The sequence below is a fragment of the Sparus aurata genome, chromosome 2 (assembly GCF_900880675.1).
Source record: "Sparus aurata chromosome 2, fSpaAur1.1, whole genome shotgun sequence".
Lineage (NCBI taxonomy): Eukaryota > Metazoa > Chordata > Actinopteri > Spariformes > Sparidae > Sparus > Sparus aurata.
Window position 1 is genome coordinate 4221646 of NC_044188.1, and position 26467 is coordinate 4248112.

Consider the following 26467-nt stretch of genomic DNA (forward strand, 5'->3'; position numbering starts at 1 on the left):
AACAGTAATTGACAATCAAAATCAAATGTTGAAGTCTGAGTCTAACATTAGCATCGCTGTCAGTGCTGAAAGCCGTGAATTGTGAATTTGGCAAATCGGGACATCTTGACCGTTCCACTGTTTGAAAAAAACGTATTACAGTCACAGTTACTGGACAGGTGGTGTGTGTGTGTGTGTGTGTGTGTGTGTGTGTGTGTCCTCACCTGCATGTAGGCAGCCCACAGGGCCATGCAGTTAGTGGGCAGCCCCAGAACAATGACTATGATGTAGAGCGTGGGCTGGAAGAACAGGTCCACCTTACTGTCCACATTACAGAACGAGATGTTGCACATTGTCCTGTGTGGAACACTCTGGGTGTGTGTGTGTGTGTGGTCGGTGTGTGTGTGAGATGTGTGTTCAGCTACTCTCAGCTCCGAGTGTCCCTCTGTAGTTTCACTATATTCCAGCTCCAGCAGTTTGACAGTGACATGCCGACTCTGGCGTCCCGCTCGGCTACCACACGGCTGTCCAACCTGTCATTTCGGTCGCATTTCATGGTTCCTCGCTAAACCACCGTCCTTCTCACCCAGAGGGCTCGATGTGTCATAATCCTCTCTCGCGCTTCAAAGCCAGCCCCCGCGTCCCTCAGCACGGAGGAAAGGAGGGGAAGAAAGGAAGGAGCGAGGGATAAAATGTGGTGAAATGGAAGCTGCCTTATCGACGCTGCGCCAGGCCTCCTGCGCCTGGACAGGGCCTCATCAATCTTTTAGAGATTAGAGGTCTGCCAGGTCCACTGTGAGAGGGAGAGGCTCGACATCAGTGTGTGTGGGTGTGTGTGTGGGTGTGTCTCAAGGCCGTGATGACACATAAAACTCCTCCGGGATGCCTCGAACCGAAATACAGGAATGACTTTACAGAGCTTCACCACTCTGGAGCCGACAGGCCGGCCATATACTCCAAACTCCTGAGCATCTGCAAGAGAGAGAGACAGAGACACACTGTTAGATTGTGATGCATCGCAAATACACGTCCTACAAAACATCCTGACCTGCTTCAAATAATGAAACTTGCACAGATAAAGAGGACAGCTTCAATGACCCGATTGCAATAAAGGTGTAAATTGTAAAATATGCTCATTCAAAGGTATTTCCAAAACGTAGGGGGCACCATGTCGCCATCTTTGCTAGCTATCCTTGGCTTTAGCTAGCTAACTAGCTCATGGCTCAGTTAGCTGTCGAGGTAGCAAAACTGGAGTTAGCTTTGACGAAGAGCTCGGATCACATGCGGGAGCGATCAAGGGGAACAGCGCACAGCTCCACCGGGTTTATCTGCCTGAGACTAAACACAGAAGACAGTATGGAGGCGATTTACAGACGCTCTGATCAGGACTGTGACTCAAAACATAAGGAGAGAGAGTCGGGCATCATAATGGGTGAAAACGGAGTGTAGAATTGGGATATTTTCACATTTTACTCGACCAAACCAGATGTTATTGTGTACAAGACTGTTATAGTGAGTTTTATTTTGCTCATTACGAGTTTGAATGACGTGGCAACTACGCTTGTCTTAGTTTGGTAATGAGAGTACAGATTGTTTTTCTTCTTCTTCTGCTTCTGAGAAAGAGGATCTGGGGGAAACAGCAGGTTCACTCAGACACTCCAGCTTTTTTTTTTTAAGGCACTTGGTTTGGTTATTATTGAAATGAATGGAATCCCGCCTGCGGTGAAAACAAACCTTTCCAAACTGCCTGGAACGAACACACCCTCAACACATCCAATCCGACCCCTTTTTCTTCAAATACATCGACTTCTGCAGCCCCGACGGACTGAGATACAGCGGAAGTAGAGGGAAGAGGCACAGAGAGGAAGACTTCAAGCAGCGAGTGCAGTGAAGCAGCTGCAGTTTCTCCGGGTGACATTTGCACAGATACTGTCTTAACATCTGCCGTAAGAACAGAGAACATGCTGACACACTGTGCAGACACAAAAAGATCCTGCAGACAGAGAGTTCAGGACGGGATAATCATTACGTAATCTCTCCTCAATATACATGTACAGTGGAGAAACACAGAGAGGCACAGAGGACGATGGGAGCTCAGTTTCTCATCCACTCCTCGACTTCTCCCCCAAACTGTTTATACATCTTGGAGCGCCCTGATATTTTTGCGTATGGCTGATGTGAGTCCACATGTGCTTTCAATCACTTTACTTGAAATGTGTTCTTAAGCGCCGTGAACCGCCTTCCTCCACAGTTTATGTATGTTTCAGCTTCTTGTCATTCCTCTCGGATCAATAGATCTCAGAACTAACTGTGAAGGTTTTCGGCTTCAAGAGCCAACCTTTAGACATATTAGTGAAAATATTCATCACAGACCGTTGAGTTTGAATTAATAGAATATAATCAGATCGTGTAAGTCCTGCTGACACAAACCAGAGGCTGTTTTTCATCCGCTTAAGTTTGACAAACCTTTTCATATAATGCCACAGGATCACCAAAATAAACTGAGTTCATCCTCTTTGGACCAAGAATATACACAGAAAATGTCATGGCAATCCTGCAGGAGTTATCTCTAATTTAACCCTAATGCAAATGGACGGAGATCCGCAGTGGAGCAGGACATGTCGATGTCGTTAATGAATGCTCGTCACTCATGTTATTGACAATCCACTCATTCCTTTACCAGAGTACAAAACTGACAGTTAGATTCGATGCATGATAATTACTCACGTAGTGTCTACGGCAGAAAGGGTTCCTGTGTGAACCACCAGTGTGTTTGCAAAAATTGCGCAAGAGGTAAAGTGAGTCGAATAATCTTCTGTAAAGATAAACAAAAGATTTCATGGAAATCTGACACAGTAATGACTCAACACAGCAGTCGCTGGCTGTTCGGGAAGTAAAGTGAACCTTGTTAACCCTGTTATCAAGGAACTGAGATGGACTGTGATGGCACCGGGCAGCCGCCACGTGGAGGCTTGATGACTATAAGACAGGTCAACATCAGAAAAACATTCACATAGGAAGCAGGACACAAGACACAGGACACGGACACAGGGTGGGTGTGAACAAGCAGAGGACAGTTATTTTTACTGATGTACTTTACTTACATTATCTACAAAACGTAACTAAAGCAACATAACCCAACTCAGTTTAGTGCCTAATCCTAAACCAACAAAAGCCGTACAACAAATGTCCGCTCACCTGGCGCTGGGTTGCATGTTGTTTTAGGAGACACGGCAATCAGCCTATTTGGTTGTGTAAGTATGGGGATGTGTTGTTACTTCTAAAGAAAAATGGCACACGCGCTGAGTCGGTGTTCACTTCCTGGTTGAGACCTCAGAGATGTCTGTCAGCACACATCAAAACAGTTTAAAGATCTGTGAAGGAAACAGCTTCAGCCTGAGATAATGTGACGATCACTGGTGTGGAACAGCGACTCTGGACAGAGCTGACCCAGTGCCACCAACATGTCAGGAAACACACACACACACACACACATATACATACACATGAAGTCATTTCTACGGTGGCCTTAAGTCTTTGTTGGGGGAAACACCCACCTCGATAAGAAAAACCACAACTGGGTCACAACTGTGCTGTAATCTGTTCTCACACATATCAGAGCCACAGTACAGATATTACTGGTAACTGATGCGAGTAGAACTTCAATACCGCGTGTTGCATGGAGTTATTTCAGTATGTATGTAGTTAAAATGTCACTTTGCATTCATGTGCACGACATGTGCATGACAATAACGATGATGAACACCATGACAAAAGAACATTATTACTCCCAAAATTAAAATGTAAACTCTACTGTAAAACTTTTTTTAGTGAAGTAAAGGGTCAGTTTGCAAAGACTTTTCACCACCAGTGTCATCATAACAGGTGGATACAAATAAAGAATTTATTCACTTTTATCTCCTACTATCTGCAACCGAAGAGACGGACATAAAAAAGAGGCAGCAAAGAAAAAGAAAGAAGAAGGAAAAACAGGAACTCTAGAAAAATAGTGAAGTGAGAAGTTAATATTTGAGTTAACCAAACAAAAAAAAAAGAACTGGGATTCTTTATACATTTGATTTGATGCTTTAAACTGCAGCAACTTCCAGACAACGAACCTTTCCAACAACATGTCTCTGCTTCAGCCTGCAGTCACAGCACTTTTCTACTGAGATCACATCTGTCGCTGCAGAGCGCCACGCAGCGTGACCTCACTTCCTCCTCAGATAAAACAGCGGGGGCAACATGCCAGAGTACCAGAGGGCGTTCAATCTCAGCTGAAGGTATTTACTGGCCCCTCCTCTTGTGATGGACACATGAAACAGAGGTGTACACAAACATTTTCACCCCCTTTTCCAACACGAAACCATCCCACTACTTGAACTTCTGGACAAAGTCACGTAAAACAGTTTTCCATCCATCTCTGTTGGCTCAAACATCGTTCAGTCTGTGTTTGAGAGACGGAAGTGAAAAAAAAAAAAAAAAAAAAGAAAAAGTAACCACTGTGACATTTTCCCTGGCCTCCATACTGCTGCTACCATTTCCTGTTTTCAGCACATTTGAATGTGACACACCAGAAAGATGACCTTGATTTCCGAAACTTGCATACGCGTCCTAATTTTGGTTTAAAAATGGAGCAGCTCTGTCGGCCAGGAGGTCTGCAGCATGATTTATATCTGCTGTGGCTTTCATACAGTCCCACTGAGGGACAATTAATTAGCTTTTGCACCAACAAACACAGCAGCTGGTTGAACTGTCGTGAAATATAAGTCGACAGGATTTGTGTGCATCCACTCATATTTCAAATTCTTTTGTGTCTCTCAGCATCTTTTGTGCCCGATCCACGTTTGTTGGACTGACTGAAACACACTAATGAATCATGTCTGAGCCCACTGTGCTGCCTCAATCCCACTATTCAAGAATAATAGACTTTAAAATAATCGCGTGTCAACTTGCTGCTACACACATCGATCACCATCACAGCCGTCACACTGCCAGGATACGATCGTCAGAGCAGGACTTTTGTCTCTGTCGCTCTTCATGCTCCAGTCAACTTAAACCTACTCCTTTAAAAACAAGTGGCTGTGAAGGATTAGTGTCAAGTTATAATAGAGTATTCATCATTCATTTAAAATAACAATCATGGCTGTACTTGGGTTGAGCATGTGTGGCTTTGTTCAACATGTCTCAGAGTTATTCAGGACTCATCTTGAGATATTTTGCACCATACTGACGCTCAGTTTTTGAAATTTTGAGCTTTCTTTTCATAATTCCTCTCATCGCTCTCCCTGTGCAGACTTGCATGTATTTAAGAGCTTATGTGCTGCGATGTTCTGTCATTTCTAATAAAAATAAGCATGTATTACATAACGTACAGTGCTGCAGCGATGTACTGTGTGTTTGAGGTCGCACTTCACAGCTGGAAAGCGGTTCAGAAGGTTTATTTGTGATTAAAAATTAGGAATGTGTGTGTGTGTGTGTGTGTGTGTACAATGGAGGCCTATATCAACCTGTTCTGTGCTGTCCGGTGCAACACAGCAGCGTCTGATCTGCTGCCAGAGGAGATTAGGTCAAGGCAGCCGTGCAACACGTCATGCTGGCTGTCAGAACACACACACACACACATGTTCTCCCTGTCATGATGTACAGACACACACATGGTTTTGCTACAGGACACACAAACAATACACCTCCCTCCATCGTTCACTTGCGATGCAGTTTTCGTCCCCTTTCACTTCCCGGGCTGCACTTCACTCTTATTGTTCAGACCTTCGGCTCTCATGGTCTCCATCCAGGTGAGTAAACCCTGAATATCACAACTCGACCTTCTCATACTCACTTTCCCAGAGCAAACTGGAAGAATAAACAATATGATGAACTCCAGCCAAACAGTCGAATAGTTAGTTTTGCACTACAAGTTAAAATCTAGCTGTTAAGGTCGTTGTGAGGTGAAGTCAGAGTCGCTGAATTCACGGATTGATAAGATTTAGTGGATGTTACATAACACAAGTCGTATCATAAGTAGGTGTGTTTTTTTTTTTGAGACCACACTGTGGAGGATGTGGTCTAAGCAGGAGATTTCATCAAGGCTCTAAACATGAAGCTCTTCCCCTCACAGTGAAGGAGAAAACGACACGGAGACAACTCATTTTCCAAATCATTGAAAGTCTTTAAAATCAGTGACTCTGCTGCTGAAACAGACACACGAAGGGCTCCACATTTTACACAACACATGTGATTAAATTGGAATTCATTTTTAATGCTGATCAGACCACCTGGTGATTCTGATGTTTGTGTTTTCACTCTCATGGTGTCAAATCCTGTGAACCCTCCTAAGTGGAACTACTTGTGACGGCGGTGCCAGGAGGGAAGACGACACAAACAGGAGAATGACCTGTGTCCTATAAAACAGAAACATCAGGGTCATATCGTGAAGTCGTTCACTAGTAGACTGTGTGTGTGTGTGTGTTTCCGACCTTGAGAGCTAAAAAGACATTTTCAGATCGTGGATTTCAGTCCTTCCTTCTTCGTAGGACTGTTTGACTGTTAACAGGTCACTGATGTTTCTTCCAGACAACAAATTTAGGGTCCAATTCATCAATAAAACAAAGTTCAGTGAAACAAGAGACAATCAGACGCATTGTATACAGTCAGGTCATCTAAAACACTTCATCTAGAGGTAGAACTGGAGTCACTGGACAGTATCGGATATAAAAACTAATAATATCTCTTTGCAAAATGATACTAAAGACTGCAGGTCGAAGCAGGAAGTTGGTCTGATCATCAGTTTGTTTGTGATTTCTGTGGGCTAAAGTTGAAATAAGGATAAGCAGAGGGTGAGAGGGGGCGGAAATGCAAAATGTCATAAGTGTATATCCTTGTGTGTGTGTGTGTGTGTGTGTGTGTGTGGCTGTTTGCCAAACATTCTTGTTGACAGTCAAACAGTAGGAAGCAGGAAGACAGTAATGCTACACCATCAGACATGTCAACACACCTTCTATTCACAACTCGGTCACTTCCTGGAGACACACACAAACACACACACACACACACACACACACACAAATAATCTTTTATGTATGTAAAGTCTCAGGGAGCTCTGAAGGGATATCACACTCATTTAAAGGCTGCACATCTGTTTTCCCAGTACAAGTGCTGCCATCATGAATCACTGACCGTGAGCGGTTCGGCTGGCGGGCTCTTTGATATGTGAACGCCGGTAGCCCACTGACTGATGTTATGTTTTTGGCCTTGTGACCGAAACTTGTTACAAGCGTCAGTGACGGCGGAGGGGTCCGGCCCCTGGGTGTCATCACGCCTACACATCATTTTCTTTGGCACCAACCACAGTGGAAACATTCCCTTTACTAATATATCTGTATTTGGTTTGTTTGGATTTATAAAGTAACCAAACACGAGTCGCGTGGGGTCACCGGGCCTGCTTAGGAGGGTTTCGGTAACCTGTACGGTGCCTGGTCGGAGTTTTGGCAACAAAGAGCGAAATGCGATTCCAGTCCCTGCGACTTCACTCAACATGTTGGATGGTTGGTCTGTTTCTTTAATTTTCTCTTCGAGTCTCCGTTGCCCTTTGGCCGTCTAAGAGAGACAATAAGGACAAGAACTTGAGCTACAGCCAAGCAGATACGAGAAAAACAGGACAGCTGTCCCACCCATGTTCCTGACTCCACTTCCCAATTTTATCACATTTTTGATATAAGGCGTCTCCTCGCAGAGGTTCAAGTTAGTTATCATGAATTTCAGAAAAAGACTCCTGTTGTCTGTCTCCTCGCTGTAACCTGCTGTCTGTAAACAATACGGCAGCTGCTAAACGTCTCAAGCGAACCGGTCGGCGTCAAACTTTCCCTACGAACACACTCTAAAGTGATCCAGAGCAGATTCTGGTTGGGACGAGCCAAACAGCTCCGTCGCCCGAATGAAATGTTGGCAGTGTCACATCAACATTTCTATAAGACAGGTGATTTAGATGTATGAAAAGTGCCATATAAATAAAGATTGATTTGATGATTTGATTTGATTAGACGACTTCTATATGAGCTGATTTTCACAACGCCAGTTTTTGGTGAGACGTCGGGACATTTGGCAGCTGTTTTTGGTGTTACTTGTGCTTGAGATTCAGCATATCTGTACCAACATCTATTCTAGCCATTGAGTTGAGCCCCATTGTCCTGAATGACATTAAATCATTAAATTAGACCTGTACGATCCTTGTGTGGACGGTATGTCTCAACAGACTTTGTAATGTCAAAGACTAAACAGTCTGAAAGTGGCTTCCAACTTGCGGCTTCCAACTTCGACTGCGCACAACCATCAAAACCTTCCCTGCATCACCTCAAGAGTATTTCTTTTCGGCGCCCTGCGTTGCTCCACTCTTCATCCGATCACTCACTTGTACCAGTTTTCCACAGATGATGAGAAAATGGTTTTGAGTGCTGAAATCAATTCACTTCACTTCAGTCAGCAGCAAATTAAACTGTTCTGGGAACAAATCCAATATGAATTCACAAAAAACGACGTCATTTAGTTCAGTTAGTTTATCATATGTCAATCGAATGTGCTGAATAAAGAGACCACTGACCCCGAGTCAGCTAGTCCAACTTATACTGCACACCAGAGACGCTGCTCGTTCCCACCAGAGATGCTGCTCGTTCCCACCAGTAACAACATGTTCGCTGTCCGGTATCTCCACAGACGAGTCTCTCTCTCTACGATCCTGCACGTCTGCACTCTCCAGGATGTTCATTTTCATCTCTTCTCCAGCTAAATGAATCAAAAACAGAGGTTATCCTTTCCCCCCCCCCCCCATCTAGTTCCAGCACCTGCATTCCCGACAGTCTCCCCTCTACGCTTGGTTTCCAGAAAGAAAGCTCGCAATCTCGGTGTCTTGTTTGACTCAGAGCTATCTTTTGATTCACAGGGAACCAAGGTAGTGCAATCCTGTTTTGGGCAGCTGAGACAGCTAACGAGAATCCGTTCTTTCCTCTCTTCCACCGACCTGGAGAAGGTTGTCCATGCTTTTATCTCTTCAAGACCAGACTACTGTAATGCCCTGTGCTCTGGGATCAGCAAGGGAAACATCCGTAGATTGCAGCTTATTCAAAACGCTGCTGCCAGGCTTTTAACAGGCACAAAGAGAAGTGACCACATCTCTCCAACCCTTACTGCTCTCCACTGGCTGCCTGTGAGTTTTAGAATTGTTTTTAAGATTTTACTACTTGTTTTTAAAGCCCTGAATGGTCAGACAGGCGAGCTCAGTGGCTTCTTTTAAATCTCTTCTAAAGACTCGCTTTTAGCGATGATGGTGGTGGTGATTCAAATCTCAGAGAAGCTGAAGAGATTTCCACTGGTCCAGTGGAGAGAGATGAACCAGCTCGCTCTGTTGCAGAATTTTTACACATATTTTTTAATATTCCAGGCGGGGAGCAGCTCTTTGTCATGTTTATCTGGCTGGGTGTCACTGATTATTGCTTTTTAAGGCAACCCTGGGTGCATACTTCACATCTGGGTCACATCTGGCTTCCAGACCAAAAAACATTTCTCCATTAAATCGGCATATTTAGCAGCGTAGGCAAACAGTGACAATAAAATACAGTCCGGTCTGCTTTCATCCTTCATATGCTCGATTCGATGATTCTCTTAATTTTGTTTTATTATCATTGCATGATAACTTTGTTGAGGATGTGTGATTTAAAATTTCTAACTTTTAAGTCCAATTTTATTTCTCTTGGCGGCTTTATTATGTTGTTGTCAGGCAATTTTATTTGTTATGTTTTATTTCTGTTGTACAGCACCTTGTAACTCGTTTTTGAAAGGTGCTGTATAAATAAAGTTATTATTGTCATTTCCATTTCAAATGATATTCTTCATTGAAGTATTTCCATTTAAGCTCTTCCCGATCCCAAAGATCAGTTCCAATATGAAAGGATTACTTTTGTTGCGTTGTTATTTTCTGGATGTTATTACGGGCTGTAGTTCAGGTTTTCTCTTTAAATCATTCATGTTTGATTTTACGTGTATTCCTGTTTTGAAATGATCCTCCACTCAACAAAGTCAGGTTCCTCTGACATCAGGATTCGAGGCTTAAGGCTGTTTTTATTGTCATGTGAAGGAAAAAATTGGTCTTGGATGAAGGGAATTAATATATTTACAACTTTTCAATATTGTCTGGATGTCAAGTGATTGAAGCAAACTGCTCCGAGGGATTGGAAATGTAAAACTAATTTAAAATCTCCAGAGCTATTTGTTCTGTACATGGAAATAATGCAAATGTGATATCACACATTTACTAATTCTTTCTAATCAAATAAATATGTTTTCGTTGCCTCGTGAGCTTTGCTACTTTAACTGTGTGCCTGTGCTTGCAGCGCTCCCAGGAGGACTGTTAAGATGTATTCTGTGATTAAACACGTCAGTTTCTGGTTGGTTATGAATATTCAGGGCGGAGGGTGATTCCACCAACTCTTCCGGGGACTCAAACTGGCAACCCTCCGATCACAAACATGCTTCCCCTGGGGAAGAATAAAATAAAAGATGACTGGAGGAACATCTGAGGAGGAATTTGAAGGTCTGGTGGGAAATTAACATTTTTCTACTGACACAAAGACCAAAGGATGACGGCTGCCCTGAAGCATCATATTCCCGTGACTGATTTCCGTCGGTGTGACCGCGACGCGATGATGGTGGTGGTGATTCAAATCTCAGAGAAGCCGAAGAGATTTCCACTGGTCCAGTGGAGAGAGATGAACCAGCTCGCTCTGTTACAGTCAAACATATTTTTTAATATTCCAGGCGGGGAGCAGCTCTTTGTCATGTTTATCTGGCTGGGTGTCACTGATTATTGCTTTTTAAGGCAACGCTGTGTGCATACTTCACATCTGGGTCACATCTTGCTTCCAGACCAAAAAACATTTCTCCATTAAATCGGCAAATTTAGCAGCGTAGGCAGACAGTGACAATAAAATACAGTCCGGTCTGCTCTCATCCTTCATATGCAACAAAAAGAAAAATGTGGTTTTGTGACAACTAATCATGTGTGCAGGAATCATCACCTCTAGAAACAGGTGAAAGATCAAATCGCCTTCAACTTCTAGCTGCATGTGGCCATTTTTAGCCGTGAAGAGGTCTACACTTCTCTAACAAGAGCTCGGGGTAGAAGACTGCATTTCTAAATTGACATATTTGAAGGATTTTCCAGTAAACTTTACCAGCTTCCACTTCTCATAGCTTTGTTGAGCAGCAGTGTGTCGATCGAGACAAACCACTTTGGATAAAACTAGGGCTGCCCTCAAATAGTCGACCACTCATTAGCCGACCAAAATTTCATTGTTCGATTGGTCGCAGGAAAAAAACAAAACATTTCGAGCTGTATCTTGTCAAAATTAAGTCAAAATCTATGTGACTGGCGGCTGGCCTGTGTATAAAAGGCTGGAGGGCTTTTAATTTGAAGGGCCAGATACAGGAAGTCGTGACACTCACTCACTGTCAGTGTTTTTTTTTTTAACACGGCAGGTCCCTTCGACATCGCAGTTAGACAGTTAACAATTAATAGCCAACCATGTCGGGAAAGACGTCTAAAATATGGGATCATTTTGAGAAGAAGAAGGTGACATGCAAACTTCGCAAGAAAAACTTCGCCTATCACTCCTCCACGACGAACATGACGTACCACCTTAAACATGTAAGTAGCCTAGCTACCTGCCCATGGCGGCCCGAACGTTTGAAAGCAGAGATAAATACATTTTATTATTGTTATATGCGCTAGTATTAGACTATTCGTGTGTACTGGGGAAGCTAAATTATCCAGCTCACTGTGTTTTACATGTGTTGTGTTTTTAATGTGTGCACCAAACTGCAACTGAACACATGGGGCTTAATTAATCATAAATCAAAGGCATGTTGACGTTACATCGCTCGTTCAGCTCCTTGTCAAACCCGAGCGATCAGTTCTGACAGTTTCGTAGAGTCCCTCGTGAATGACATGTCTTCCTTGCGCTCCACAGACATGTTGGCAGGGAACAGCAGGGACAGTCGGGCTGATGGAGCAGAGACGGTGGACGCTGGGCGTTCGCTTCAGCAGCCAGCCTCCACAGTTCTCGCTGAGAGCTCGGATGATTTGATTCACTTCGGTGTTTGTTCTCTGTTTATCGTGGCTCGAGCTGGATGATAATCATTTCCACAGCAGCTGTATACACATGTACTGTATACACAGGCCGAATAATACTGGATGAGTTATTCTTTCCTATTAATTTAAATCAGGTTTAGCGGGCCGTCGTGTCGTCTCACCACTGTATTCCGGCCTTTGAATATGATCTGTTTATGCTCATAAAGCTCGATGAAGTCACAACAACAGCATCGAACGCGCTGTGTTCTGTTGTGTGCACATCATTATAGACGGAGTGAAACCCTGCTACACGTTTCAGACGAGACGAATACAAAGACGGAGCTTCACTTTGAATTCTTTTCTACTTTTCCACTCGTGCTTGCAGCAACTGTCGACTACATGAGACCGCCGACACATTCACAGCGTCCAAGGACCTTGACCTTCTGCCACCGTGCAGATTATTCCTGTACCAAGAATACAGTTACGTTCAGGAAATCCGCTTTTTTTTTCTTCAGAAACATCACATCTTAAACTGAGACTTTGCACTTGCTGTCAATCTATCAGCCCAAGTCATAAAACTAACAGCTAACAGGTGCAAAAGAGGAATAAACCTCTCTGCAGAGAGCTTCTGCAGGATGAGCCCGGCCGTCCTCTGTGCATCATCATGGAAAAAGTCCAGAAATGTTCCGTTTCATCAGGTAGATCTGTCCTCTAACCTGCTGGCTGTATATTTAACCATTACTTCCACACAGTCAGGTTCTCCCTGGTGGCGGCAGACATGTTTGTCACGAGATCTGTGAAACAACTGCAGAGCAGAAAACCAACAGAACGCAACCGCAGCAGCTAAACTGAGTGGTTTCAGCCAGCAGCAGCAGCAGCGATGTCGCAGCTCTGGACTCTCGTTTTGTTTGATTTCAGCCGTTCAATCTCACCAACAACCTTAATGGAAAAGAAAACATCAGTTTGACAGCTTTACAAGAGACTTTGCCATGTGGCCGTGTCGATACAGCAGTACAGATAAGAGATGAGATTAGATAAATGTTCCTGTGGGAATACTGAGCTGTTACTGTTATAATACAACACTGAAAACAGCTAAATATCAACTCACAAATGACTCGGGTTGACCTGATTTAACTGTAATACTACAGTCCTGCGATAAATCACAGCAGGTCACTTTGGAGGCTGCAGTTTGTGGTTGACTTCAGAGGTGTTTCTTATAATTTGTCCACCTCGTTTATATAATTGAAGAGATGCTGCATGATTGAACTTCCTCCTGTTTTCACCAAAACTGCAGGAATGAGTCGGTCACATCTGCCAGGATTTAATGTGCGACGACTTTCAGGAAATCGGAGACAATATCACGGAAAAACCGTCGTGATCGCCAACAGCATCCGAGACAACAGTTGGGCTGCGTCTCGTGTCCTCGCTGCTCAGAGTTTGAGACAGATGTCCCCGAGGGACTGACTGTCATAATGAGCTGTAAACAGGAGGGAGGACGGCTCGATGTCAGCTCTCATAAGTGTGGTGGGAAAAGCCCCGACATCATCCTGTCGAACCTCGAAACAATAAACAAAGCAGGAGGAGAGGAGAGGAGAGGAGAGGAAAGGAAAGGAGAGGAGAGGAGAGAAGAGGAAAGGAAAAGGAAAGGAAAAGAGAGGGGAGGAGAGGAAGGGAAAGGGCGAGAGGCGCGGAGGAGGAGACGAAGGAAAGGAAAAGGAAAGGAGGAGGGGGAGGGAGGATGAGGAGAGTGAGAGGAGAGGAAAGGGAAAGGATAGGAGTGTTAACGGAGGAGTTAAGGAGAGGAGAGAAAGGAAAGGAAAGGAGAGGAGAGGTGAGGAGAGGAGGAGGAGAGGAGAGGAAAGGAAGGAAAAGGAAGGAAAAGAGGAGAGGAGAGGAGAGGAAAGGAAAGGAAAGGAAAGCAGAGGAGAGGTGAGGAGAGGAGAGGAAAGGAAAGGAAAGGGAAAGCAGAGGAGGAGGGTGAGGAGAGGAGAGGAGGGAGAGGAGAGGAGGAGGAGAGGAGAGGAAGGAAAGGAAGGAGAGGAAAGGAAAGGAAAGGAAAGAAAAGGAAAGGAAAAAAAGAGGGAACGAGAGGAGAGGAAAGGAAAGGAAAGGAAGAGAAAGGAAGGAAAGGAAAGGAAATGAGAGGAGAGGAGAGGAAGGAAGGAGGGAAAGGAAGGGAAGAAAGGAAAGGAAGGAAAAGGAAAGGAAATGGAAAGGAAGAAAGAAGGAAGAGTTTTGTTAGGAGAAAGTTGACTTAACAGCTCCATGACCGAAAGTGCAGACACAGAGACTGGGTCAGGCTGAACTGAGCAGTGTGTGTGTGTGTGTGTGCGTGTGTGTGTGTGTGTGTGTGTGTGTGTGTGTGTGGGTGTGTGTGTGTTTAGAGTCGGGACATGGGGCTGTATTTCGGGAAATTGCTTAGTTAGTGCTCTTAAGAGGATAAACTGAGGCTAATGCTACGTACGCTGTATGTCATCAGAAGTCTTTTTATCGGCCGGTCGAAGAGCTTTAGAAACCCCTCCCCCTCGCACACCTGTGTGATGTCACATCAGCTGTGCAGAGGTGAGACGCTCCCTACGATGAACAAATTGTTCGTAACCTGACCCTCACTCTTCACTCAGCTGCTGAGAGCTACCAGGACATCAGTATAATCTGTACAGTCAACATAGCTCTGCAGCGTTAGGGCTGAGGCATTATGGGTAATAAGATGACGGATTGTTACCGACATTTAAATTCCACTTTTTACGGAAGCCAAGGAGCAACTGTTTGTTCATGCACAGCAGCCTCCAGATGGCTGACGCTTGTCGTTTGTATTTTGTTTTCCTCCTGCGGGGCTCGAGGGAGTCTGCACCGCTTCAGCACTTCTTACTGTAACTCCCCGGAGCACTGCGGGAAAAAAAAGATCTTAACGCACCAATAAACACCCACAGCTGAGGTCTCGTAAAGACGCTCTTTACGTTAGCACCACATCATCCAAATGTGAGGCTGTGACTGTATTTTACTGTCATATGAAACCTGCGAACACCAGAGATACTGCGCTCTGTAGGAGAAGACATACGACTGTGCTCCAGTGATGCTGCTGCAGATTAGCAGCAGGCGTAATCTATATAGTCCAAAGGTTAAAAACTGTTCTGTTGTGTTATTTTTGTTGACAATCCTGCCAAACCAGATGTGCGACGACAACTGCAGAATCAGTGAGCTTACAAAGGGGAAGTCGTCAATTTGAATTATGCAGTACGTAGCAAAAGAAGGACTCTAAAAACGTCTTGTGCTGATTAAGTGTTTCTTCATGACTTTCTCATAACGATTTATGATGAAGCTGAATGAATGACGAGGGGCATGTTTCACTCCGACACGTCGTCAGCTCCACACGGCACCCTGCGGCGTCTCTGAAACACTTCATACATCAAAGTTCGACACGCCGCTTCACATTTTGTGTCGTTTGTTTCCCTCCACTTGCAGCTCCTGAGAGAGATAAACAGATATTCCTGTGATAGTCTCAGCGTTGGCCGTTTTCTTGTCGCGTTATCGTAAACACAGCATCTGTGGCCAGACGTATCTGCTGCGCCACGCGGGCGCGGGCCAGCGGCTGTAACACCAGCGCTCATGTTACAGAGAAGACAAACGAGCGGATGTGGCAGGACGGCAGCTACAGAGGGTCGCTGACGATGCCACGGGCTGCAGTCCTACAGCAGCTGTAAAACATTTCACAAATCTGATTTAGACATGTCGGGCTTCTAATGAAATTACCCTCACGTCAGTTATGTTATAGGAGAGGCTACGGATGTACACAGAACTGTACTCTCACAAGAGACGCTGACGCTGATCCAAACCAAACTTTAGATACTGCTTCCAGCAACGAACTATAACACTGTAATACTGTCGATAATGCAGCTTTCATGCAGAGTCTGAAAACACGAAAGATCCCATCAGAGTGGAGGCTTCTGCAGCTGTGTCACAGTGATCTCAGACGGCTGCAAGCGTTTATTTTAGAGAAGTAAGTCAGTTTTAATTATTGGGACATTTGACGTGTTATTTATGTGACATCTTCTTTATATTTGACAGCAAATGTGAATCTAAGAGACCTCAAACAAAGTAAACATGAAGAAAAGTTTCTTTTTTGCACATCAGGGTGCCGTGTTAGCTTTACATCCAGCTGAGGATGATGGGAGCCATCAGGTTCAGAGAGATCCTGTTATGATCTGAGGTCAGTTTGGAAGATTTCAACCCTCACGACGTTCATGATTCGTCCTTATTTTGGGACCTTGAGCGGGAAAAACGGCTGCACGGTAAAGAGGATTCCTGAAGCAGTTCCTGGAGGTTTCTGATGCTCCCTTCAGCTTCAGCTCACTCCTCAGTTTGTTTATCGTACGGTGTGCTGATGTTATCATTTGCGACAGTTTCCACGATCTGTCCGGCACCTTGTTTAAATTGTTACTCTGTTACAGGAAGTGCTGACAGCAGGTTGTCACCAGCAGTGCGGCTGCCGCCCAGGGTTACCGTTATTACAACGATCCATCAAAGGCCTAATCCTTTTACAGGTGAGTCACAACAGACGGTGACTTCAGATTGGATTACGGTGGAGATGATTGGGTATATCTGGACCAAACAACCAGACTGTATTATTAGAACGGCTCAGTCTCCAGCAAGGTAATCAGTTTCTGTAATATCTTTGGAGGAAAAGGCACTACTATGGCATCTGACTTCAGTGTCCCTGCAGAGTGTGAGTCAGCAAAGACCAGAACATGTCTGTCATACACCTGTGTCACATTTGTGAAGCTCAGCAGGGAAAACCGTGTGTCACATTGACCTGCACCGGTCCCCAGCAAGGTGACTGGAACATGTCACGGGCTCTCAGCCGTGTGTAATGTCGTCTGCCGAACCAGGTCATCCGTTACATGATGTCTCCCAGTCGTTCTGCGCTATGATGTATCAAATAATCACAATCGGGTTTGCTGATATTTACGCACGCGGGGAATCTGACTCCAGTGTCCGGTGACGCGTTGTTTTCATTCTCGGATCATCATCCTCTCTTGTTTATCGTCTGTCGTGGTTTAATACGAGCGTCGGGCTGTTTCACATGGCTACTCCTGTCTAGCCCGGTCGCGCAACGCCTCACTATCAGGTTCGTCAACACCGGTAAACTAATACACAGGAGGACTGCCGTGTCACCAGTGCCAAACCTGTTGAATTACACGCCCAAGGAGCAACGAGGTCAACTGCTAGATCAGCATCTACCGTGCCAGGAAGCGTGACAAAGGGCAACTGACGTTAACGCAACGCCGTTATCATCACTGCCTCACAAACACGTTGGATAAATCATCAACTCATATCGGAGAAAAAACAGAAATACAGTCTCACGGCGATGAGAGTTTCCTCATAAATGCTCCAAAGATGAGAAAGTAAGAGCTGGAGGGATCTGAACCACCGCTGGCGACCACATCACCTACAACCAGGGAATAAACCAACACAGAAGCCTGATGTATCTGTGCTGATCTGTACTGATCCAGAAGCGCTGCCCACATCATGACCTCCTCCTTGTAGCTCTGGTCACACTGTCATCCACCTGCTGCCCACCTGTCGTCCACTCTTTAAGTACTCACAACTGTAAATATGTGGCGTGGTGACCGTACAGACGAGCCGCTGCGAGGCTTCTCCTGCTCAGACGTTTTCCTCCAGGATGCAGATATCGACAGGATGACAGAATCAATCACTGCCTACGTCTCGGTCTGTGTTCGCTTAATGTGACCTCAGAGAGCAGCTGTCAAATAGCGAAGCGTACATCACAAAAGAAAAGAAAGTGCGTATCGATGGACGGAAAAGAGAGTTCTCAGGGTGCTTAAAACGACGCACCCAAACAAAGCAGCTGGACGATAATCACAGGCAGTGTTATGAGATCCTTACAGAGGATCATGACGGAGGAACTATGTTGGGAGAAGGAGCGACGAGACGATCAGCTGTATAATCTGTTTTTATCAAAACAGGCCACGACGAGTCAGCGTGAATCCGGATCTCTCCTGATGTAGCTGAAATCAATACAGCAGCTCCCAGAGGATGTGCAGTCCTCCCTTTTTGTTTACTCTGTATACAAATGATGGTGTCTGCTTCCAGCCTAATCAATTTATAGTGAAATTCTCCGATGACACTGATGTTCTCAGTTTACTCGCGAGCAACTCCAACACCAGAAAATGAAGCTGGAGGGGGGACTGCTGGGAGGATTCATCGTCTGAAACTGAAGACGTCGCGTTGGATCCCAGATTTTATTGGAGATGATAGTCTCTGTCAAACCAGAATGCTCCACGCGAGGTGAAGAAGAAGTATTACCAATCGCACGTATTGTGACGTCGCTGTCGCTGATGATAATCAGCGAACAACAACAAAAGGAAGTCTCGGCGTGTAAGTTTTTCCACGACAGCTCACCAGTGATAAAGTTAATGGCCACATGCGAGCGAGCGTGTCACGCCACCAGAATATCAGTGAAAATAATAATCAGGACAGGATGTGTTGCTGTTATGGCACAGGCCGAACACGCCGTCTGTCACCACAGCACAAGTTGGACAAGATGACGCCGGGCGCAGCAGAGAACAACAAGAGAGAGCGACCGCATGATAACAGCCTCCAGCCCGTCATCAGCTGCTGAGCTGAGTCATGAGGCTGAAGCCCGAAGGACCCACGCTGCCGTCATATGGCGGTCTCACCTGTGTCTGTGTGTGTGTGTGTGTGTGTTAGAGAGAGTGTGTGTGTGTGTGTGTGTGTGTGTGTGTGTGTGTGTGTGTGACACAGAGAGAGGAGAGAGGAGACTTTTGACAATTTCTCAACAGCCCTTTTGATCAAATCTGATTAAATGTCGACCGCACGCAGTACTATCTTAACAGTGTTGGAAGAAAGGAAGGAAGGAAGGAAGGAAACAGGAAGGAAGGAAGTTAGACAGAAAGATGAACAGCAGGAACACACACACCAGCCAACAATCTGTTACAGGCTGAGACAGATAATGTCTTCTACTGACAGGAGATGAAGTCTAACTTGTCAAAGACGACGTTTGATGGTGAGAGTGAAGAAAAGATGGATGAGAGATTCTGCCGAAGCTAATGCTAGCGACTGAGACTGAGACTGAGACCAGAGACAGGAGAACCGGACCTTTGGTTGGTCTAGAAGTCTTGACATCAGTCGGAGGCGGAGCTTTAACCCACAGCTCTCCGGGCTGCACGTCGCTGCCGTGTTTGAACTCTCAGAACTTTCCAGCAGCCGAACAGCTACGGCCCGAAAAAGAAAGACAGGTATGAAAACATGACCTGGGTTCCTTCCTTGGCTTTCTTTGTGGAGCTAACTTTAGCACCGATAAGGGATTCCAGACCTTCTACCCTGACTCTGCAGATTTATACCTCCTCTTGTTCACAGCCTGAAAGTGTTCTCTTCCTGCGCTGTCACATGAATCACGCCGAGAAATATTTCAGGAATTTGAGGTACCTCTGCAGACCGGGTCACTCCCTGCGGACTACACCGTCCAGTACACACTCAGATGTTTGGCCCTCTTTCATGTGTCTCACTTCCGGTTTCTCTATCGATGTTCCTGAACCCAATAAACCGGCTCCATTTACATCCACAGCCCCACTGCTGGCCTGCAGCCCGTTTACACTAACACACAGCAGTAAAATGAAACAAAGAGAGGCCGATAAGCCGGATAACAGACCCTGATAGGACATTCACTGAAGGTGTACTGGACACAGGAACAGGCTTTGATCCTTTGTGTAACTGTTTTGTTAATGAATCAGCCAACAATTATTTCCAGAAACATCGATATATAACGAGAACATTTTCCGTTTCCCAAAAGTTGCAGCATAAATAGACGTGAAGTTTCGCCACATCTGTGGTTTACAGAAACACACAAGGTCAACATGTTTTCTGCAGACCGTGTTTTAAAAACCAACCACACACTTTGCACTTCCATGCCGGAGGATGCAGTTTGGTTTCCATCATCAGCAGAGAGTGAATGCAAATGTTAGTGGATCACGAGAACTTAACTGGCTGGGTGTGTCAGGATGATTGGTCTGTTTAACTACCCACACAGGCTGCTTCCATCATTTTCATACGCAAACACACATCCACGCCGCCGACGTGACGAATCAACACCGCAGCGCAAAGTGTGAGATTTACAAGAGCGGGAAGACAAAAGTTCCTTTTCGCTTTCCGCTTCATTAACCACCTCATCGTTTACCTCCGAGTCACATCGAAGCTATTGCCCACGACATGCTACGATTAGCAGAGACGGCTGCTCTGCTGTAGTAAAACCCACACATGTTGCTCAGACACTTCCTTTCCACAACATCCTCACTTAGTCCTCCTTACTGCATGATGAGGATCTAATTCTGTAATTCAGCCTGCTGGTTATTTAGCAGGAAAATCCAGAATCTACCCACAAGGTTTCTGTTTTTAGCCATGAGGAGTGCTGAGATTATACCTCCTGCTTGTGACATCTCGCCTGAGACGGCCGACCTGTCAGCGCAGGAAGTTCGATGAAAATTGGAGACGGAAAACTGGTCGTCAGGGTCTTAATATACGTCTCCAGGATGAAGCTACGTCTTTACTTTCATAACTGTCTCAGGTTTGAACGTATGTTTGCTGCAGTGCAACAGCACAAAACATCGGTGTAGGAGATGAGATTGCTTTCATTGACAAGACTGGAAGATGTCTGCACGATGCACAAACGTCTCATTGTACGCACATTCAATGTGGTGTGGTGTGTGCTCGAGGGATTCCAACCGGACCAGGTGACTTCAGATGACGTTCCTTCAGCCCCCTGACTTCTTTCCTTCATAAGTCCTTGCACTACATACCCTCGAGTAACATTTTGCTTTGCAGGATCACGAAAATAAGCGTATCCATATTGTCTTCTCTTCTCACGGTCTTTACTGGCTGGAGGAGGTCAAACACGGCTGTTCATGTCAAACAACTTAAAGGGATATTCCGGTGTAAGTTTAATCCATGGTCTAAATCACCGTGAAACTGTGTTAGACTCCCTCTCCAGAGATCAAGTTAGCAGACCGCTAATTTACGGAGTTTTATCAACCTCAGAAACGACTGCACGACAACAATACACTGCAGTAAATGGATCCAAATATAAACCGCCACCAAAAAGCCACAAATAATGCACAGAACAGCACCAAACTTCAGCAACAGTACAAATAGGGTCTCAGCACATAGTCCGGGGCATCTAACCTCCGCTAGCTTAGCTGGATTTCTACTGAAAAGCTGACTAAATTTACCACTCTTCTGCAGCAGCTTCCTGTTGACGGGAAGTCCCGACGAGTCGATTACCGAGTGCGGTTAGAAATGCTCAATTCCGTTCTTTTCCCTGTCCGCTCTTGATACTAACTGTTATAAACTGGCAGGTAAGACACATATGAACTTTGATTGCTTTTCCATGGAGTCATAATCACACATTTTCATCCATGAGCCGCGGAACTCTACTGCACTCGGTAATCGACTCGTCGGGACTTCCCTTCAACAGGAAGCTGCTGCAGAAGAGTGGTAAATTTAGTCAGCTTTTCAGTAGAAATCCAGCTAAGCTAGCGGAGGTTAGATGCCCCGGACTATGTGCTGAGACCCTATTTATACTGTTGCTGAAGTTTGGTGCTGTTCTGAGCATTATTTGTGGCTTTTTGGTGGCGGTTTATATTTGGATCCATTTACTGCAGTGTATTGTTGTCGTGCGGTCGTTTCTGAGGTTGATAAAATTCCGTAAATTAGCGGCCTGCTAACTTGATCTCTCGAGAGGGAGTCTAACACAGTTTCACGGTGTGTTAGACCATGGATTAAACTTACACCGGAATATCCCTTTAACTAACATACAGGTCTATTCTGTTGTTTAGGTATGAGGTTGTGTTCAGCTACACGTGCCCGTTGTTGATCTCACTGATCTTGCCTGAATAATGTGTCGAGCCTGTTTGTACTTGACACCGTCTGAAGCTGTGACCATCTGGTGCAGTGCGATTAGTAATCACCACGTAGGAGGGAAAGAAGTGACAAGAGCGGTCATGGAAGGAAAGAAGCGGGTTGAAGAAATCAGAGAAACTGAAGAGGAAAGACGAAAGCTGTCCGAGCCGGCCGGAGGCAGAGACAGAAGGCGAGTCGAAGGCTGCAGGTAGTTAATCCTGGCTGTTCATTTCATGCTCGGGTGGCCGTGCAGCCCTCCATGTTTCAAAGACCTTGTAGGCTCAACCTGACGCCCTGCAGGGAAAATTAATGACTTCAATAAAAGTGCCTCATTTTCCTGCAACGTTTACAGCATCGAGCTTTATTGGACAAATCTTAATTTGGCCCTGATCAGATCACCAGAGCTTGTTACTGTACGTCTGGAGAGAAATGAATGAGGCACTGTGTGTGTGTGTGTGTGTGTGTGTGTGACTAACTCCTTTCCTTTCAGCAGCAGCCAATACAAAGCACATGATGTATGATACTCGTGTCTTTTCAGCAGAGCACCTGTGTTGTTGTAGTCTTCCGTTGGATGACGAGGCGCGGTTTGTTCCAGTGGGGCATTTTTGTCCAGTTGATCAGATTTTCACTAAATGAAATAAAGCACCAGCGTTACAGACTGATGCATGAAAACTCAATCTGTACCACTAAGTTCTGTTTGAACTTCTCTCCCACAGACGGACTAAAAGCGGACCGGTCTTTGTCCATTTCTGCGCTAAATTCTGACCACGTGTGAATGTTTTTTAGACCCAGTGGTTTGTCTGTGGGTGGCACGTTCATCATATTTGATCCCCTCCAATAAGATTTTAACATAAACATAAAATGTGATCAGGGTGTTCTCATGTCTTGGACTTATTACAGCCCCCCCAAAACTCCCCTCTTTCCACGTCTCCTGCAGGATAAACCACATCTTTATTAGCTGTCTTACATGTTCGGTGTGCGTGTGAAGCGTTCTGCAGCACATCGGCGTCCTCAGCTGCTCGCTGCACCTCAGACAAATGATATTCCATTGGAGGTTTGGATGTGGAGGTGTCAGCAGTTTTAATGACAGGCTGCAGAAAACCTCCACTCATTTCTGAGGCGCTGCCTGCCAGACTAATCCCACCGGAGCTCTGTGTTTGTGTGTCAGAGGCACAGAGAGGGAGAATGCATATGATTGTCTGAATTTCTGTCGAGTCGAGGGTATGTGCGGGCGTGCAGACGAGCGAGTGTGTGTGAGCGTGTGAGCGTGTGTTCGTTGACGGATGGGAGTTAACCCGCTGCAATGGCCACGCAACAATATGCAGACAGCAGTAGAGGTCAAACCTCGTCAGTGTTATCAAAAAGAAAATAAAAAACAAAACACATGCATGACACAAGTCTGCTCAACCCATCAGTCAGGACTAATTTTAGAAGTATAGGGTACATGTGAAATAAACAGGGTATAGGTCACATGTGCAGCAGCTTAAAGTACACCGAAATAAACATTTTAAAAAGTTTGATGTATGAAAATGTAAACGCAGTAGCAAACAGGAGGGTGAGTCACAGCATGAACATCACGCTTATCCTTAAATACAAAAAGGAAGAGATAAAAACAGGAGGCGTTTTGCTGCAGATGTGAAAGATATAGTTATTGTGTCTTTTATGTAATCAATGATTATATATATATATATATATATACTTTTATCTTTGCGAGGACATTTCTGAAAGTGGGGACATTTTATCTCGGAGCGCTTAGTCACCATCTGTGGTTACGGTTAGTTTTTTAGAGTTTAATGTAAATGAGGGTCCTCATTAGCTAACAAGCCCGAGCGTGCGTGTGTAATTATGTGCTTTCTGAGAGCACCAGTCTGCTGCCAGGATACGGCTGCTTCCTGTGCCACTTCCTGTTTTGTCTCTCCTCGTCTGATTGGTCGGTTTCTATTCTGGTTAGTCATGTCGAGTGACACGAGGGCACGCAGGGCAGCAGGCTTATAAAATCTTTTTCCTCTTTGAACTCCAGCTTGAGGTGGGTTACTAATATCTGACATAAATCAAACAACTGACTGGCTGCTACACGGGCTGGTAGATGGAAACACAATTAGATACATGCAGGATCACATACATGACAGACGTGGCGCAGCCTGTAAATACAGCCTGATGCGAGCTTTTTACAAATGATTATTATCAAGGGAGCTAAAATAAATTCTAGCAAAAAAAAAGAAAAAAAAAAGTGCACCAATAGATGAAAATGTAAACTCTCCTCTCTGCGGAGTAGTAAACTCTTCTGTAAACCAAAGTGCCTCTCAGAATGATTTAGTATATTTTGAATTTCATTAAAAACAAACAGGCTTCTCTGTCAGCTCGGCTGAGGCACCGGCTGGCGGTCAGTCAAGAGCAGCGAGGTTAAATCATGAGCGCGCACACAAATCTGCAGGCTGCCATCGTGGAAAATATAAGTTGCAGCGAATCAGAAGTGACGGAGTGAGATGTTCGTGCACGACGCGGATTCTGTCTGAAAATAGAAACGTTAGGAAGGGAAACGCTGCCATGTCGGAGGAACAGCAGCTACAGTAAAGAGGGAGCGTCGTCACCTTTTCCCTCATTGCTTATTTACGTTTCCCCACCTACTGCTCCACCCGCACAACACTGTGAATACTTTTAATGTAGGCTACTGCTGCTAAAGGGAGAAACCACCCAGGAGACTGACTTACTTAACATGAGTTTGGTAATATGCAACAATAAACTGACACGAGGCCTTGAAGTCGTTATCTTTAAAATGTCAGTCCGGGTCAGCTTGTCAGCGCCCGTGGTTACCCTGACAACAACAAGCGATATCCAACACTTTGCTCCTCGTCCGACTACTTTGTCAGAAATACAACAGAGGACCACCTGGTGCGTCTATTCACGGCGCAGCCAAACAAACCCAGCGTGTTTTAATAAAGAAGTCAGTCATTAATTATTACACCCGTGATCTGATCTCATGCTGCGCTCAGCAGCCGGACACATTAAAGGTTTGGTTATGTCGCTGAGAGGAGTTGGAGGTGTGCAGCGAACGGTTTCCTGAAGCTCATGATCTCACAGCTCGCTGAGTCTAATTTTACTCGTTCCATTACTCACTCGTAAACATTTAAAATGCCAAGAATTCTCTTGTTTCGTGGCTGACATCTTGAATTCTGCAGCAAGTGTTAACTGCATCGTCAAAGATATCGCTTGACCCGTGATAAAATACATTTGACTAAAAGCTGACGTATGTTTCACTGGTTGAACGTGTTTAATGCGAAACAGCAGAGAAAAAAACATCCACGACAAATATCTAGAATAATGTTTGATTTAGCAGAAAGGTTTTGAGAACTTTACTTTTAAAGAGGATCCAGTTTAAAACCTGAACTTCCTGCGTGAAGTTCTTATGTTCTTAAGTTTTCTGATCTTCATTATTTTAGTTGTGTGCTTGTATATTGAATATTCCTAAATATGGATCCTGTGCATTTTTTCCCAGGGCAGGTTAATCCGACCCGCTGCTATAGACTTTAGGCTCCAGTCTTTTTTTGGTCACTTCCAAAAACAACGTCCAGTCATACAGAGTGTGTAGCGGCTTAGAAATATGCTGTCTCCAGGCCTTCAAACCAGTCTGACAGTCCAACAATATCATAAATCCTTCAAACTTTGTGTGAGCATTTATCCCAAAAAGGTCTGATGATGAAGACAAAATAAGCCACTTGCTTTAAATATAAAATCAGAAAGAACACCCGTCACCGAGACAATGTTTAAAGTTTGTGTTGAGTGACTTTTTCGGCTCTTGTGTCCTTTAAATCTGTTAAACCTTAAACCGCATTTACTGTATAATCAAAACAAGCTATCTTTATTCTTCTGGTCCACCAACAATTACACACTGCAGGATAACGACCCGGCACGACACAGGACAGGACATTTTATTCTTCGCGAGGCTAAACCATCTGGATCAGATATACATTTTGACCTCAATGTTTTCTTCTATCTATTTCATCAGAGAGACGACGAGAGCGAGTTCCTGAGAGCAATGAGAAGTAAAAAAATGATGCCTTGTGAAAATCATAGTATGAGTCTGAACGAGAGCTCAGGCGTCGTGTTTAGAGGAGTTAAAAGTTAATATAAATGTGAAATCCGTAACATTTGATGTGTCTTATTTCTTCCTGCCGCTGCAGCGTTCCCATTCTTCTTCTGGGATCATTACAGTTTCATCTAATCATCTTCTGTACTCCAGTACTAAAACAGTCGATAGCTGCAGAGCTGATGAGAGACTGAAGATGGGAGAGAGACACAAAGAGGCTGATAGAGAGAGAGAGAGAGAGAGAGAGATATCTTCTTTCCTCTCCTTTCGACCGACACTTTAAAAAACAAGACATCATCACATTATCTGTTTCAGATTTCATCCAGACTCACTCAGAGCATTTTCCTTAA

General features: G+C 44.8%; 1 protein-coding gene across 2 annotated transcripts in view; it reads right to left on the reverse strand.

Annotated features, from left to right (window-relative positions):
- Positions 1–26467, reverse strand: part of gpr4 (G protein-coupled receptor 4) — a 40125-nt gene that overhangs the window by 4663 nt on the left and 8995 nt on the right. Inside the window, exons 1-3 of one of the 2 annotated variants that reach the window (XM_030406486.1) lie at positions 11202–11212; positions 1008–1010; positions 204–951 (exon numbers count right to left, since the gene is read on the reverse strand). In XM_030406486.1, coding sequence (XP_030262346.1) covers positions 204–332 — 129 coding nt within the window. In that variant the 5' untranslated portion in view covers positions 333–951; positions 1008–1010; positions 11202–11212. Of the gene's footprint in view, positions 1–203; positions 952–1007; positions 1011–11201; positions 11213–26467 lie in introns of those variants that run through there. The other variant, XM_030406478.1, reaches the window with a different exon arrangement.